At 40.2% G+C, this 15718-nt stretch overlaps 1 protein-coding gene across 3 annotated transcripts; it reads left to right on the forward strand.

The window, feature by feature from the left end:
- Positions 1-351: 351 nt before the first annotated feature.
- OGFRL1 (opioid growth factor receptor like 1) lies at positions 352-15492 on the forward strand. 3 transcript variants are annotated; one of them, XM_039570106.1, is made up of 8 exons: positions 617-704; positions 999-1106; positions 2073-2159; positions 2680-2761; positions 5818-5896; positions 5987-6053; positions 6196-6341; positions 8321-15492. In XM_039570106.1, the coding sequence occupies exons 2-8, from the start codon at positions 1080-1082 to the stop codon at positions 9075-9077; spliced, it is 1245 nt and encodes a 414-aa protein (XP_039426040.1). In that variant the 5' UTR covers positions 617-704; positions 999-1079; the 3' UTR covers positions 9078-15492. The 3 variants fall into 3 exon arrangements, with proteins under 3 accessions (XP_039426038.1, XP_039426039.1, XP_039426040.1); XM_039570104.1 differs by lacking the exon at positions 999-1106 and having other exon boundaries at positions 352-704; XM_039570105.1 differs by lacking the exon at positions 999-1106 and having other exon boundaries at positions 352-704; positions 2683-2761.
- Positions 15493-15718: the final 226 nt, after the last annotated feature.

Below are 15718 nucleotides of genomic sequence, written 5' to 3' on the forward strand. Positions count from 1 at the left end.
ACCCCAGACCACTGCTCTGGGGCAGCCGCCATCCCCACTCATCTCGATGAACACCCGCACCTACTTGCTTTCCTTATAACCCTTCAGGGGACACCGCGGCCGCCTCCGGGAAGCGAAATCCCCGCGGGGCGCACCTCCTCGGAGGGGAGACTCCCACTCTCCCTTCGAGCGATGCTTCCCCGGCGCCCGGGCGGCGGCGGGCGGGCCCTGAGTCGCCCCGCCCGACCCCGCGGTGCCAACGGCCCGGTGCCGCCCGGTGCCCGCCGCCAGGGCTGGGCGCGCGTGTTTCTGGTGGAGATCCCGGAGCCTCCAGCTCCGCCCCGCGCGTGTCCGTGGGCTGGGGCCGGGCGGAGGAGCAGCCCCGGCCGCCGCCGCCCCGCCCCGCCATGCCGCAGCCGTAGGCAGCCCGCGGCCGCTCCCAGCCCTCGGCCTCCGCGGCCTCCGGGCCGATGGGCAGCCTGCTGAGCGGGGTCAGCTTCAAGGAGCCCACCACGGTGGAGGACTGCGACTCCACCTGGGAGACCGACTCGGAGCCCGAGGCGGTGGAGCCGCGGCGGCAGAAGGGGGTGTGCGCCGCCGCGGGAGGCGGGGAAGAGCCGGCCGAGCCGCCCGCCGCCGACTGCCGGCCCCGGGAGCCGCCGCCGGCCCCGCCAGCGCCGGAGGACGCGGAGCGGGCAGAGGCGGACGCCGCCAGCCCCGAGCAGGTACCGGCAGCGCCGGGCGCGGCCCCGCCTCGTCCTGCCCTGCCCGCGGGCCCCGCGGCCGAGCGGGGACGGGCCGAGCCGAGCCGAGCGCGGTGTGGGCAGCCCCGCTCCCGCTGCTCTGCGGCACTCGCGGGCCCGCGCTGCTGCCCAGCGCTCGGAGCGGCTGGGGACAGCCAGCGCTGCATGTCCACTAAGGACGAGCCCGTTTTTAGCTCTCCCCACCCTTCCCCTGTCATTATTGAGAGAAAATCGAGGCCTTGGTGTCGTTGACATTCCCGCTTCTGCTATTTCCAGGGAAGGCTGTGTTTTAACTTAAATGGAGCATTGAACGTGGCCTCTTAATTAAACAGGATGAAAATCTGAATATTGGATCCTATGTGGCAATGGAATTGTGACTCCTCGGTGGGTGTGAGGAATTTTCAGAGCGAGTTTCTCTTCTGTAGGAAGCTTTGTAAATGCTGATCTTAAAGAAATAAAGTGTTCTTTTGACAATAATTTTATTTGACTTAGAATGCCATGTAGGGTGGAGCAGCTGGGTCCTTTTTTAGCTTGCTATATATATCGTGTTTTGGTTTAGAGACCATACAAAATTAAGTAAACCTAAGAGTCTTTCCCTTTTCTGCTTGATACATGGTGATACTAGTGCCGAATAACTAAGTGTCAAGGGGTGTTTCTTGTTCAAGCAAGTGTGTTTTGCCTGCAGGTATGGTGAAAGCTGGTCTTGTGAAAGGGGAAATGAACATAGTTGCTTGTTGGTCATTAATGTACAGTTAATAAGCCATGGGATGGGCAATAAGAATGGCATATTCCCAGTGCAATCACAGGAAACTTCCCCTTTTAGGCATGACCTTAACCTATTACATGTGTATTGCAAGCAGTAGAATAAAATTTTTTTAGTAACTATTCATTTTCTTCCACAGGGTGCAGTAAGTCTATGTACACATGACTTTTTTTTTTTTTTTTTCAAATAGTATGATTTTCTCCTCAAAATTAGTCGTGTCTCTGCATTTTCAAGTTCAGTCACTTATTTCATCTTGTGCTAGCACTTGCCAAAATTACTTCGAAGTCTTGCATTTGGAAATGACAATCAGCCTGTTGATTTAAGTCAAATTCGGCCTCATTGGAAGGATAATTCATGGTCTTGCTTTTGTATTTTATATTAAATTTTTTAACTTAACTTTAAAGTGTGTTGTGTTAAGTATTGGGCGGGGAAATTTTCAGTGTTTGGCCAAAGAGTAGACAAATACATGCACTTACATTTGTTTGCATTGCTGAAATCCATAATGAAAAGTAATTTTTTTAATATTATACAAATTTGCTGTTTAGGGGGTTTGTGTATGATGATTATCTGCTTTCTAACTGTTTCAGAGTGGTGATGGAACTGAGCTGACAGCCAAGCCAAAGAGAAGCTTCTACGCAGCAAGAGATTTATACAAGTACCGACACCAGTACCCAGTAAGAATATTTTATGGTTTAAAATTGCCTTTCCAGTAAAAAACATTCTTAAACCTTTGTGTTGTCCAATAAGTACAAGAAATGAGAATCAAAAAGCTGATACAGAGGCCTAACATATGTGAGTGGGAGAGACGCAATGTCTTCTCATCCTGGGTAAACATGCAAACACATGAGATGTGTAAGCCTGGGAACTGTGGTAGGAGCCCAGGAAAAGGCTTGTGCCTTGGATATCAAAGATGGGAGATTATAGAGTTTGCCTGACTTATTATTTGTCTCTCAAGTTCCCTGAGACTGAAGGGAGGGTGCTGCTATGCTGCTGCTGCCTCAGTAGGAGAAGGTACCAGCTCGAAAGAACTTCCAGATCCTTAAACTGAGACTTTAAGTGCATGAGTAGAACTCAGTGGTTCCTAAAAGGCTGAAATTTTTTTGTCCTTAAATTATTCAAAGAGCCCAGTGTCACTTTCTGGATAGCCTTGGTAGGTTTTCGTAGGCTGATAATGTCCTATTTCCTTTCTTTTAGCAGAACTTTAAAGATCTCCGGTATCAAAATGACTTGTGCAATCTCCGGTTTTACAAAAATAAAATCCCGTTTAAACCTGATGGTGAGTAATCTGCGACAGTAACGGTGATAACAAAAGAATGCTCACTAATGATAGCAGCAAATTGAAACAGTGGTGATAATTGCAGCAAACTGAAGGTGTATCGTAATATATTGTACAACATGAACCTCCCATGTTGGAGTAGCACATTGTGATAACACGAGAGCAGGTTGTGCTTAAAAACAGAGTTAGCTTTCACTCTAGGGAGGTGGTGCTTTTCTTAGACATTATCAGCATGAAGTAGTACAGGGCGTTGTTAGTACCACTGGTTTGTGGCAGTGGCAGTACCTTTTATTAAACAAAGATAAAGTTCTTCCACTATATTGCACAAACTTGCTGCTTGAATAGGAGTGGCAGCAATCTAAGAGTGTTATCCCTAGAACTGTGTAAGAGGAAAAAAATGTGCTTTAATCTTGTGTGAGATTATTGCAGTAACAATAACAAAGGCATTTTTCAGTGTCCCTAGTAGTTCTGGTAGTGGAGCAGGAACCTCATATGCAGCATTCTACACAAACACAGGAGAAGCTGAAAGATGACAAGCCCTACTCTAGAGAGTTTGCAGTCGACGTATGAGAGAGAAGAGCGTAGCAGACAGATCAGGAAGCAGGAGGAGACAATAAAGCAATCTTGGTTAGGATGATAGACAGGAGTCTCAGCACATGAGAGCTTAACTGTTAGCAAAAAAGACAAATTGCAGGCCAAAAATAAGCTTTTCAGAGTTTTGAAAGAATGATGACAAGGTTATTTTGAAGGTGTTTGCAGAAGGATCCTCTCAGAATGAGAGCAGCTCAGTAGGAAATAGCAAAGTGCACGTTGGAGTGCAGAAGGAGTGAGACGTGTAAGCTGCCTCTGAGGCAGGATCCTGTTGGAAACAGAATCAGTCTCATAGCAACAAATGGGTTCTGATAAGGTAGTAAGGGACAGGTCACAAAGGCTTTAGAAATAAAGGTGTATAGTTTTTGTTTGATGTTATAGAACAGGGTTTCAGGATGGAAGAATGCAAAGCAAAAAAAAAGGGTCAGTATAAAAAAGATACAGTCTAGAAAGATGGTCTTACCAGCATTCAGAGTAGCTGCATTCAGCAACACTCAGGGTAGATGTAAGCATGACAAGAAAGCACTTTTCAAGGTCAGGAAGAAGGATGTTGAGATGCAAAATGTGAGAGTTTGGATAGGAAGCTGAATGGAAAGGAACGTTATACAGAAGGTTGTAAAGATACACATACAGGAAAGTTGAAGATGAGAGCTGTTTATAGACAAGATAGTGGTAATACCCTTAGCAAGTGAGAAAATAACTCAGGTTGTGAAAGAAAGATAAGACTTTTGCGCTAACCAACTCGAGCTTTATCTAGATACCCATAGGCAGATTCTTTTAGTCAGTTTTAGCTTGACTGCAAGAAGAGATAGGTCTGTGAATGGCCAGTAAAGAGGTAGCAGATTTGGGAGACATTACACAGAGAACAGATACAAAAAGGAGGCGAAGGGCACTGAGGTCTGTGTGAACCTGGGAACCATATGGATCCGAAACTAAAAGAAAAGGTTGTGGGAAGAACTCCTTTAAGGACCAAAATGAAGGAGCAGTTCAAGAGGATTAGCTACAAGTAGAGAGAGTCGTGAAAGGTAGAGGAGCTTTCCCTCCAAAAATTTGTAAAGAGTAGCATTTCTCATAGTATTCCAGGAGAAAGCCACAGTTAGTAATGTCAAAGGTAGCTGATAAGCCACAGAGGCTGACGTGTTGTTGGCTGTGAGCTCTGGTTGTGCAGAAGTTTGTATTGAGAATGGAAAAGAGTAACCCCTCCTTGACCCAAGTCTGTGTATGTGTGAGAGTGTTTGGAGGGACTCTTAGCTACCATGTTAAGGACTGAAATACTGGAGAATGTTGTTAAAAAAACCCCAAAACATTTCTAGTGCAATACTAGATCTGAAGTTTAGTTCCATGACCTACAGATTTAGCTTGTGGTTCTAGATCAGAGCTGGCCTGTTTGTCTCTCTGCCCTGGGACTGAGCAACAAGTTTTCCAATACTTGAAATACAGGTTGGATACAATGCAGTGATGGCGAAGGTCCTCTTCCCATGGTCCTGTTCAGCCTTGCCTACACTGGAAACCCCATGTTCTTAGTAGCCTTTTAGACTGGCTGCTTTCTTCACTTCTTAAATAAAAGTATTAAGTGTGTCCTCCTTTGCCATTGAGACCCAAATGGAAATTTTCACTGGGGGAAAGAGGCATCTTAAATGTATAGTAGGAGACTATCTACCTGAGGCTTTGGGTTTTTTAGGCTGCTCCTATGCTATTTGACTTTGGGAGAGGCTGTCCAGCAGTACTAAAACTGTTGTTGGTTTCAGAATAGAAAGAGAAAAACACAGTGCTCATTCATGGAAAGATATTGTACAGGTTTGGGAACAAGGATCATCCTTTTATGTACTTTGTATATCTGTGTAGTACCTGGAAAAGTGCCCTGGCCCATGACTGAATTTCGTGAGCACAGTCTCAGTGTGATGCTTGGCCACCATTAGTTGAGAAAGATTTCCCAATCATAATGTTATTTGCAGCTGGAGAGATTCCTGGTATGGGAGATTTCATAAAGAATTGAGGCTTTGTTCTATGAGGATTAGATGGATGGATAAGATAGATAGACAGATAGATGCAGAGTTTTGTCATGTAAAAGCAATGACAGGTGATTCACAGTGAAGTATTTTATGGAAGCAGTTTGTTAATTACCAGTCAGTGTTATAAAGGGATCAATGACATGAGAACTCTTGGATATATTTTACAGAAGTTGCTGCCACATACCTTCACCTGTTAGTAACCCAGTATAAGTCAGTTGGTTTTGTTTATATTGACATTTTATAAATTCCTTATTTTTAATTATGTTTTAGTAAATAAATTAGTTTTAAATTTAAATTAATTAATGTATGGCTGCAATAGACCTTATTTCACATAGTATTTGAAAGAGAATTAAAGTACGTGTTGTATCATTGTGTTAACATGGCATGTACTTTATGTAACTGAGTGCTGGTTTTGATGGCTACCTAACAGCTTTTCAAATTATTTTTACACAGGGGTTTATATTGAAGAAGTCCTAAATAAATGGAAAGGAGACTATGAAAAACTGGAACATAACCACACTTACATACAGTGGTTGGTCACTTATTACCTATTTCTGTTTCAAAGCATTAATTTGATTAAGTATTCTTATGCTGAGCCATAATGCGCTTCTTCTTTTACCAGGCTTTTTCCACTGAGGGAACAAGGTCTGAACTTCTATGCTAAAGAATTAACTACATATGAAATTGAGGTAATACAAATTGAGCTCAATACAAACCATCACAGTAATTTCGATATATAACTGCTTTTTGTTATGTAGAGTTGTCTTACTCAATGCAGAAGTACTCCGTTTAGTACCACTTAGAATCTTGGACATATTCTTTGTCTATTAGGAATTCAAGAAAACAAAAGAAGCAATTAGAAGATTCCTTTTGGCTTACAAAATGATGTTGGAGTTTTTTGGAATAAAGCTAATTGATAAAACTGGAAACGTAGCACGAGCTGCTAACTGGCAAGAAAGATTTCAGCATTTGAATGAGTAAGTAATGACATTCACTTGACTTGCTAGAATTGCTATAGAATCTCTATATCCTTTTGTTTTCTAGAGAAAGCAAAGATATTTTTTCCAAAGACTGCCAGAAAAAAAAAGTGAAAAATAAATAGTTGATGCCTGGTTTGTGCATCTATCTGTACATTCCTCCTTCCCCTTTTTTGATTGTTCTTCTCACCCATTACCAGTTGGACTGGTGTCATTGAATTCCTTGAAAATACACTTTAGATGGTGCTGAAGAAGATCCCAGCTCCAAACTAATTTGTCATGTGACTGTATGTGTTTTCACCCAATCCCAAAGTGCTGCTTCTCACTTGGAAAAAAATAAGTGGCTTATCTTTGTATTTACACTTCTTTTTAAGAAAGATCCAATTCTCCGCACCTGTATGAAAGTTAAGTAACAAGATTTCCCTCCCTCCTCAAAACACGAAATACTATGTATTTAAATATTTTAAATTGAAGTGCTGATCTGGAAACGTTTAGACATGCATTAAGTCAAACTTTGGCCCAATGTTGAGCAAATTATATCAGTTGCTTTTCATTGGTATTGTGTGGATCCTGAGTTTGCACTGAATTTTGTCTCATAGAGATTAATTGTACCAAAACCTCCTTTCAAATCTTGAGCTCACTTTCTTGTATCTCTGACCTTAGAGCTGCAGATTGTTTTCTTGCAGCATTTTGTTCTTCTGTCATGATGAAAGCTTGTAGGTACAATTGCTGATGGATTCCAGGTGAATAGTGGGAATAATTTGTGAATAATTTTACTTAAACATTATATGAGCCAATGGGTGTGGCCTCAGACTCAGGCCACAGATGAAACAGGCTTTCAGGAAGTCAAAATGTTAGTGCATGTTTTTACTCCTCTTCTTTCCAGTGAGTAGCTACAGTTTTAAGTCAGGATTTGGGACTCTCTCTACCTAATTTTATCAATCTAAAATTCAAACTTAAAAGTTTAACTGCATACTAAGGTGTACTTTACGAGGGAAAGAGCTTTTCACAAGCACTTCCAGAAGACAGTCCATTCATTTTATCTTAGGTATTTCCTACAACAGTGGGACTTACTCTGCAGAGATGCCTGTTTTTCCCGCAGCACTGACTGTGTCTGTAGTGCAGGTACTAGTCTAGACTGGAGACCCAGCTTTTAAATAACTTGAGTGAAGTGCCATAAACCCTGGTCAGTAGCTACACTATAAATACACTATAAACCCTGTAGTTTACAAAGTGACTGGGTTTTCTCCCCTGAAAGAGAACAGCATAGAATCTTTAAGGTTGGAAAATATCTCTGAGATCATTGAGTCCAATCTTTGACCAAACACCACCATATCAACTAAACCATAGTACTGAGTGCCACATCTAATCATCTTTTGAACACTTCCAGGGGTGGTGATTCTACCATTTGCCTGGGCAGCCTGTTCCAATGCCTAACCACTCTTTCAGGGAAGAAATTTTTCCTAATATCCAACCTGAACTTCCACTTGGTGCAACCTGAGGCTATTTCCCCTTGTCCTGTCACTTGTTGCCTTGAACAAGAAACCGACCCCCCTTGCCACAGTCTCCTTTCAGGCAGTTGTAGAGAGCAGTAAGGTCTCCCCTGAGCCTTTGTTTCTCCAGAATAAATAACCCCATTATCTTTAGCTGCTCCTCATAGGACTTGGGGGTTCCATACCCTTCACCAGCTTTGTTGCCCTTCTCGTACAGCACAAGGAACAAAAATCAGTGCATGTTTGATTTTATGTTCTCTCAGCCCTCTCCCCCAGTGCTTTTTACAAACACTAATTTTCACTCACAACATCCTAGCAAAGGAGGTGCTAGTAAGCTTCAGCAGCTTTGAGAAATTAAAATACAGGAAGTCTGAAGTACATACCTGAAGTGATAAAAAGGATTGAGGAATTGCAGTTCCAGTTCTATGTTTGTAAAGTGTTTTTTTTTCTGATTCAATAGAATTTTTTTACCCATTTCTTTTGAAGGTCTCAACATAACTACTTGAGAATCACTCGAATTCTGAAAAGTCTTGGTGAACTTGGATATGAGAGTTTCAAATCTCCTCTGGTAAAATTTATTTTGCATGAAGCTCTTGTGGAAGATACCATTCCCAACATTAAGCAAAGTGCTCTAGAATATTTTGTGTATACTATTAGAGACCGAAGAGAAAGGAGGAAACTGCTGAGATTTGCCCAGCAACATTATACACCCTCAGAGCATTTTATCTGGGGACCCCCAAGAAAACAGAAGTCAGAGGGAAGCAAAGCAAATAAAAAGCCAGCATCTCCAGTTTCTATTCCCAACAGTCATATTTCTAAGCATAAGAAACCAAAAGAGCCCAAGAATACATCGGCAAGTGGAAGTTCAGCTGGTAAAACAACTGAAGAAAGAAAGGTAGAATTCACAAAAAATGGGGAAGAAAATGATCAGGTTGAACAAGAAGTGAACTGTGATGCTGTTAGGCAGAACGACAGTGAAAAGAACAGTGACACTGATACCAGCCAGCTTTCAAAATCAGAAGAAAATGATACTTCAGACAGAAAGGAGGACGCTTCTCATTCCAAAAAAGATGATGAAAATCTGAACAATGACTGTGGAAATCACCCAGGAATTACAGAGAAAGATTTATGTAACGCTGAGAATTCTTCAAATGACACATCAGCAGATCTACAAGATAACCTTGATAAGGATACACTTTCAGGGGGGACCACCACAAAAACTAAGGATGAGCTCAAACCATGAGTCTGAGATTTAAAAAAATCTTTGTTTCACATTGAATGAAGCAAATTATTCGTTGCTCCTTCATTTTGGTTGAAATTTCCATCTAGTGTAAGTTCACGAGACTATGCTTGTTGCAAATGCATCAGATTAGGCTTCTATTGTAGGTTAATGAATTTTGTTTTTTTCAACGTCAGTTTATCAGCAGTCAGCCAGGTGTGTCTCTTTAAAACAATTGTGCATACTGAAAGCTAAGTAATTCATTATCTTTTCCAGACAGATTGCACAGAAAAGCTTATCTACTTTTTAAAATTCATGCAGTAGTAAAAAATTAAAGTGTAACAACTAAAAAGGCTTGGAACATCAGAATTTTTAAGTTTCTTTTACGTTTGCTTTAAGTTTTGTTTTCCATTTATGAAATTACTAGAAATTATTTCAAGAACACAGTTTTTACCCTAGTGGGTTTTTTTTTGGAATCTATGGTCATGATTAATAGCAGTATTTGCACAGCATCTTTTACCTTAGATTAGCATCTTTGTTGGAGGCGCTTAACAGTGGATAGCATATATCATGTCCTGTCCAGCTGGAAATCACTGTACACTGAATAAAAGTTTTAACTTAAAAAGAAACTGTATCCACAGCTTTTGGATACAAGGGAAGTTGCACTTTAGACTTCTTGTAGTGCCTGTTAAATTCTCCCTTCTCTTGACTCATTTGTTACAACTAATCTGGGGGGAGGCATCTCTTTGATGACTCAAATTTGGTCCCAGTTTGAAAGCTCTCTATTGATCAGCTGTAATAAGACAACATCCCCAGCTGGGTTCAGTACCTGGAAAGCCTCTGGACAGCTGAAAACAGTGTCTTCATCACAAAGCACTGCCTAATCAGCAAAGCCATCAGAGAAAAGGTCACCAGGCATGTCAAGTTGGGTCTTACTTGAGCTTCGATGTTTCTTGTTCAGTTTTGGTAGGGTCTGCACAATGCAGAGTCACCCGTTGCTGGTCTCAAAGACAAAGGCAGTCCTGATGCTTCTTTCCAGCTGTCTGTTTCCTCTCTTTGCTCTCTATCATAAGTCTCTCACAGTTTTTTATGTTATTTTGATAATCAGCAGAAACTTAAGGCAGGCCAGTCTGTTGTGTATACTATTAGAGACTGAAGAGAAAGGAGGAAACTGCTGAGATTTGCCCAGCAACATTATACACCCTCAGAGCATTTTATCTGGGGACCCAACAAGTAGGAATTTCACTATTGAGATCTTTCCCAGCTTCTGCTGAAGAACTGTCTGCTTTCCCTGAGTAGCTGCTTCTGATTTTCTGCCCTTCAAGTCAAACAAGGTAGTACCCAGCATGTTAGTTGTGCAGAATATGCATTAAAAAATAAGGCAGGTACAACTCACAATTCCTACAGTCCTAAAATACTCTAAAACTTCTGTATGTATTTTCTGTTTAAAAGTGTATGTATTATCCCCTGCTTTTAATGTATTTCTGATTAAATATTATGAGGCAAGAGGCTGACTACAGTTTGAGTGTCAGAATACTACAGGACTTTTTTCAAGTCTTATAACTCAAAATGATGAAGTTTTCAGGGGTATCAGAGCATAGACAAAATGTCTTGTATTCTGTTTTTCTAGTGCCCATCATGGCAATGCATCATCCATTGTTTTCCCCAGGTAGCGCTGGTTCTTGGGATCAAATAGAGTGGCAGTTAGGGATCTTGATCCCTATGGACAAAGATTAGGCTCTTCTCATCCTAAAGAAGCAGGGAAGCAGGAAAATGTATTTCTCCTTCTGTGCTGACTTGTGAGGAAAGGAACTTACATACATGGATTTTTTTTAGGGTAACCCAGATCATTCAAGTAGGCATTAAGTCTGTCTGAGCAGAAATGCCCCAAAGAGTTCCAGCCACCACTTTTTTAAGGCCAGAAAGATCCTGAGAAGCCTTTCACTTTTCCCTGGACTTGAACTGGGATCCCCTTGTTCGTGTTTGCCTTTGACCTTCAGAACAGAAGGGGAAGGAAATGCTGTGATAAAACTGGTCTGTGTAGTTAAGGACTCTGCCTTTCCATGTGTGCAGAGGGAGGACACTTCATTTTCTGCCTATGACTTTTTCAGTCTTGAGTGCCTAACCATGCAAATTTCATAGAGTTGTTTTTACATAGCTATTTCTTGAGTACCATAGGGAAAATTGATACCCTGTGTATAAGGAACAAAACTATAGCATAAGTAGCTGTACAGAGCCTTCAATTTATGGACTTTAGTATTAATGTTCAACACTTTACAGAAAATGCAGAGTATTGAAGTGAAATAAGGGATGCTGGAGGTGTTATATTTATATTGTAATTTGATTGAATATCAATGACCTCAGGAGATCTTTCATCTACTGAAAAAGAAAATCTTGCTCTGATTTTAAACAAAGTTCTTGGGATGTGCGTCCAGAAGGTTTCTCTGCAGTATTCTGTTATGGTGACACAGCTCTCACATGCTTACTAGTTCAATGTTCGTAATTAAGTACTTAAAATACTTTTAATCTGACAGAGCTGTCTGCCTTAAGGAGCCAGGGTATCTGAAAATACTGTCAAGAACTTTGGCACTTACACCTGTATTAGCTCTGCAATTTTTTATCTTTTTTTTTAAAATCCACAACTCAATATATTTCTCTCAGTTTTCATAGAAGAGTAGTGGCATATCAGTGCCTACAAAGAGCTGTGGGGACTATATAAGTGAGGGGTTTTGTGTCAGATGGGCTCCTGCACTCTCTAATCCTTGTTTTACAGCTTTATCAACAGAATTACTCCCATGGGACACTTCAGCTTTAACTAACAAATTCTGCTCTATGTAAAATGTGATAGTTCATCATTCTTTTCATAGAGGAATTTTTTCTTCTGATTTTGTAAGTACTGAAAAGAAGGATTTATTGCAGGGCAATCATACAGTTTAGCATCCCATTGAGATTTGTGAGGACCAAGTGGGTGCACTGTATGCATTTTTGTTACAGAATCATGGCCTTAGCAACCAGAAGCACCCTGTGCTTGAAGTTTCTAAGTATTGGTTTTCAGGTTTATATACAGTATATATATGTGTGTTGAAATTATTGTATTCTCAAAAATGCCAGTACATAGTTGTTTAACCATTACTTCAGGAACTGAGTGTATGCAAAGAAAGTCAAATCATTTGCTCACTGTTAAATTTCTTTTTGTCTTGCTATATGCTTAAGTATTCAGGGATTTCTGTGTACTTACTACAGTAGTGTATTTTGGCCCAGTGTTTGACTAGATCTGAGCTGTTCATATGTTAATTGAACAGAACCTCCCATAGGAAGGTCTTTTCCTAGTAAGTACATCTGAGTAGCCGCTGGTACTGTTAAGTGGGAGTAGTGTGTACATGCACATGCCTGTGAATTTGACTTTAAGGATCTTTTGGTGAGGGGATATGAATGTGCAACTTGAAACAATGTTACTGAGTACACAGATGCAAGTGAAGGCGATCATACAAATCATGCAAAAATGCAGCACTTTAAGATTAGTTACAGCTCTGTGCCCTACTATGCCAGACACAACTGTGCCTCAGTACCTGATACTGTGTTGGTGCACAGACTGAAGGCTTGGGTACACGAGGTGTGCAGCACAGACCATTCAAAGCAGAAGAGTAGTGACATGTGCACATATCTAGGAGCAGGTCTGAGGTCTTCGTGTTCATGTTACTCAAAATCCTGAAGGATGCTAAAAATTAGTGCAATAAGCCTTTGAGAGCTGTTCCCTGGCTTGGGTCAGCTCCTCAGTTTTCTGCTCTAAGATTGCAGCACGCTCATGTATTAGGTATTTGTATAATCATTGTTAATATTTCATGTAACCTAGTGTAAGCCTCCCTGAACTATTCCAGGATAATTCTAATAATCTGCAGTTGCATATATCTGTACTATAAACAGAAGGTTTACAGACCTTAAAAGTTTGTATAATGTTGATGGATGATCCAGTGAGGTAAGACAAGTGACTTTTACTGGATTTAAAGGGAAAGCATTTCTTGTTTGTTTTTAAATAAAATTTATGTATATCTGTTTAATTGGGAGGGTTTTTTTACACCTTTCTTCTTCTGACTGTTGTGATGGTACTGATCCCAATTTATAGTAAGTTATACATGTTTAAGTGAAAATGTAATTTTTTTATACCACACTTTTTCAGGAAACATATAATATTGAATTTCCTTGACAAAAGCTGTATTTATGAATAAGATGCAAGTATGTGAAGCAAGTTTTGCCATTAATAAAAGTGTGACGATACCATGCTGATGATGTATGTTGTCCTCAGAATTGCCAGTGTGGATCAGAACCAAAGATGTTTCTAGCCTTGTGTCCTGCCTCCAGCAGTGGCCACCAACAGATGGTGTGAAAGAAAGAAACTATACAGTGATGCCATTTTTCTCCAGGAATTTTTTGGTTTTTAACTCATGGTTTCTTTCAGCCTCTACACTCCCTTGTGGCTTTGAGTTCCATGTTTTAATAATGTTTTGTGTGGAGAAGGTGATCGCTTATTTGTCTCCGATTCAAGAATTGCTACTGCATTTGAACACTACTAAAAGTACTGCAAGATGAAGAGTAATCCACTTCCAGTCAGTTTTTAAACACCATGGGAGATTCTAATGACAAAATACTTGTTTTTAAGCTGAAGATGTCTGCTGAGGCAGAAACTTTTCCTAAGCTGATTTCAATGCTACCTTACTTGTCCCTTCTGACTACATTTTTACACATAAATCCTTTTGTAGACTAGTATTAAAAGTGTAGATTAAGTGTTAAAAGTGAGATTCCAACTGCAGAACCAGGGTTGATTTATTTTTTTCTTACTGGTGTGAAAGCAAAATCAGTCAAATGGAAAACCTATTCCTAGCCCACATGTGAGTGAGGTACCTCTGGATTTGGAGCAACCAGCATCAATGAATCTAACATTGTGATCATGTAGAAGATAGAAGTACTCTCTGGGGTTTGCTGAGAACCATACTCATCATTCCACATTTTGGTAATTTGTTTTGATACATGTTCACAGTTCCAGTTTTAACTGGAGTAACTGCTCAAAAGGTATTTTTGATGGCTATCAGAGTCTGAAAATGAGGGATGGGTCAAAAAAGGCCTAAGCATGTACCCCCCCCCCCCCTCTAATTCACATTATGGTCAACACCATAGATTCACTACCAACAGATATTTAGATGCAGTTCTCCAAGGGGAGTGTAAACTGTGTCTCTGTAATATCTTTGTGCTCGATATTGCCTATGAACTGTTTCTTTTCCTGAAAGCTGTTTTTCCTTTACAGCCCTTGTTTTTAAGTACACTTACTTAGGACCTTTGGTGAAAGCAAGAATTTACTTTAAAGAATAGGTTTATTACATGCTGTATGTAATGGACTCCTAAAATGCAGTTCAAAAGCTATAGAGATCAATTCAGTAGAGACCTCGTCTGGCTTTACACTGTAATCACTTCTATATTTATTTTCAAAAGCATTATGCTGTTTGCTGTAAGATAAAAATGTGAGAATTGGCAAATTGTTCTGAAAGAAGTCTCTTCTTAGAAATGTGGCTCTTTAATCCTACCACGCTTACAAGTTCAGTGGCATATTCATCAACTAAAGTTTATTGTGAAATATACTGAATGTACTTACTACTGTGGCTAACCACGTGAAAATTATTGTTTTGCAGTAAAAAAGGTTATGGCACTTATATTTTTGGGATCTGCTGCAGCATGTTTGCTAGTCATTAGTTGCTCTTTTTTCTCTGTGTTTTAATGTATTCCACGGTCATTTGCCCTTTATGGAGTTTGATTTTGGCAACAGATGATTAAGTGTAGTTTTGCACTGATAAAATTTGAAAATATCATAGATTTCATTGTTCAAATGTATTCTAAGAAAAAAGTGCAGTAAAAAGAAAAAAATCCCAAAGCCCAACAATTTTTACTTGCAAAATGGAACAGCTCTATGTCAGTTTTTATGAATGGTCCTGCTCTCTTCTCTGTATTCCTTTGCAGTGTTTAATTACAGAATGCCATGCATGTTTGGTAGTACCAATACCATATGTATGTGGTAAGAGTGGTAACCAGTTTCTGGATTTGTAATGCACTATAAAGAGATATTTTATAATTCTGTAACTGTATGGCAGTGTTATGCCAAAAAAAAAATTGTATAAACATAAAAAGCAATAGTTTATGTTGCTTACTGCTATATTTTAAATCATTTGTAAAATGAAATACTTGGATTTCCTTTCAGGTAAATATATTTTTAATAATAGCTGCCAAAAACTCTGAACTAATAAAGCGTCTTCACTTAGCAGCATTGTTTTAGCAACATGTACAAATATTGTGTAGCTCTAATAATGTGTAATTGCTGTTTGGCACTTGTTTGTATAGTCTTCTGTAAATATATTAACACTTAAAAGTAGGGAATTAAAGGCTCTGGTCCTCCTTTTTTTTGTCAGTGGCAAAATGACCATGGATAGTAGAGGAATGAGGGAAGGGCCAGAGTCAGCTTTTCTAAAAGTCCATGGTTTGTTTTTTAATTTAAGAAAAATGTATACTATGAAAACACTGTTAACATTAAAGAGTAAAATATCCACTATGATCATGCAGGCATAAATCCTCCGGAGCAGTGCCAAAACCAGGCTACTGCTGCTTAAATGTAGCAGGGAAAC

Source organism: Corvus cornix, chromosome 3 (assembly GCF_000738735.6).
Source record: "Corvus cornix cornix isolate S_Up_H32 chromosome 3, ASM73873v5, whole genome shotgun sequence".
Taxonomy (NCBI): domain Eukaryota; kingdom Metazoa; phylum Chordata; class Aves; order Passeriformes; family Corvidae; genus Corvus; species Corvus cornix.

Excerpts from the sequence above, each read along its gene's own strand:
- OGFRL1 (XM_039570104.1), top strand. The coding sequence starts at position 450 with ATGGGCAGCCTGCTGAGCGGGGTCAGCTTCAAGGAGCCCACCACGGTG. Across the intron at positions 2,160-2,679 it reads AGTACCGACACCAGTACCCA|CAGAACTTTAAAGATCTCCG; the intron begins GTAAGAATATTT and ends CCTTTCTTTTAG. Across the intron at positions 6,342-8,320 it reads AGATTTCAGCATTTGAATGA|GTCTCAACATAACTACTTGA; the intron begins GTAAGTAATGAC and ends TTTCTTTTGAAG.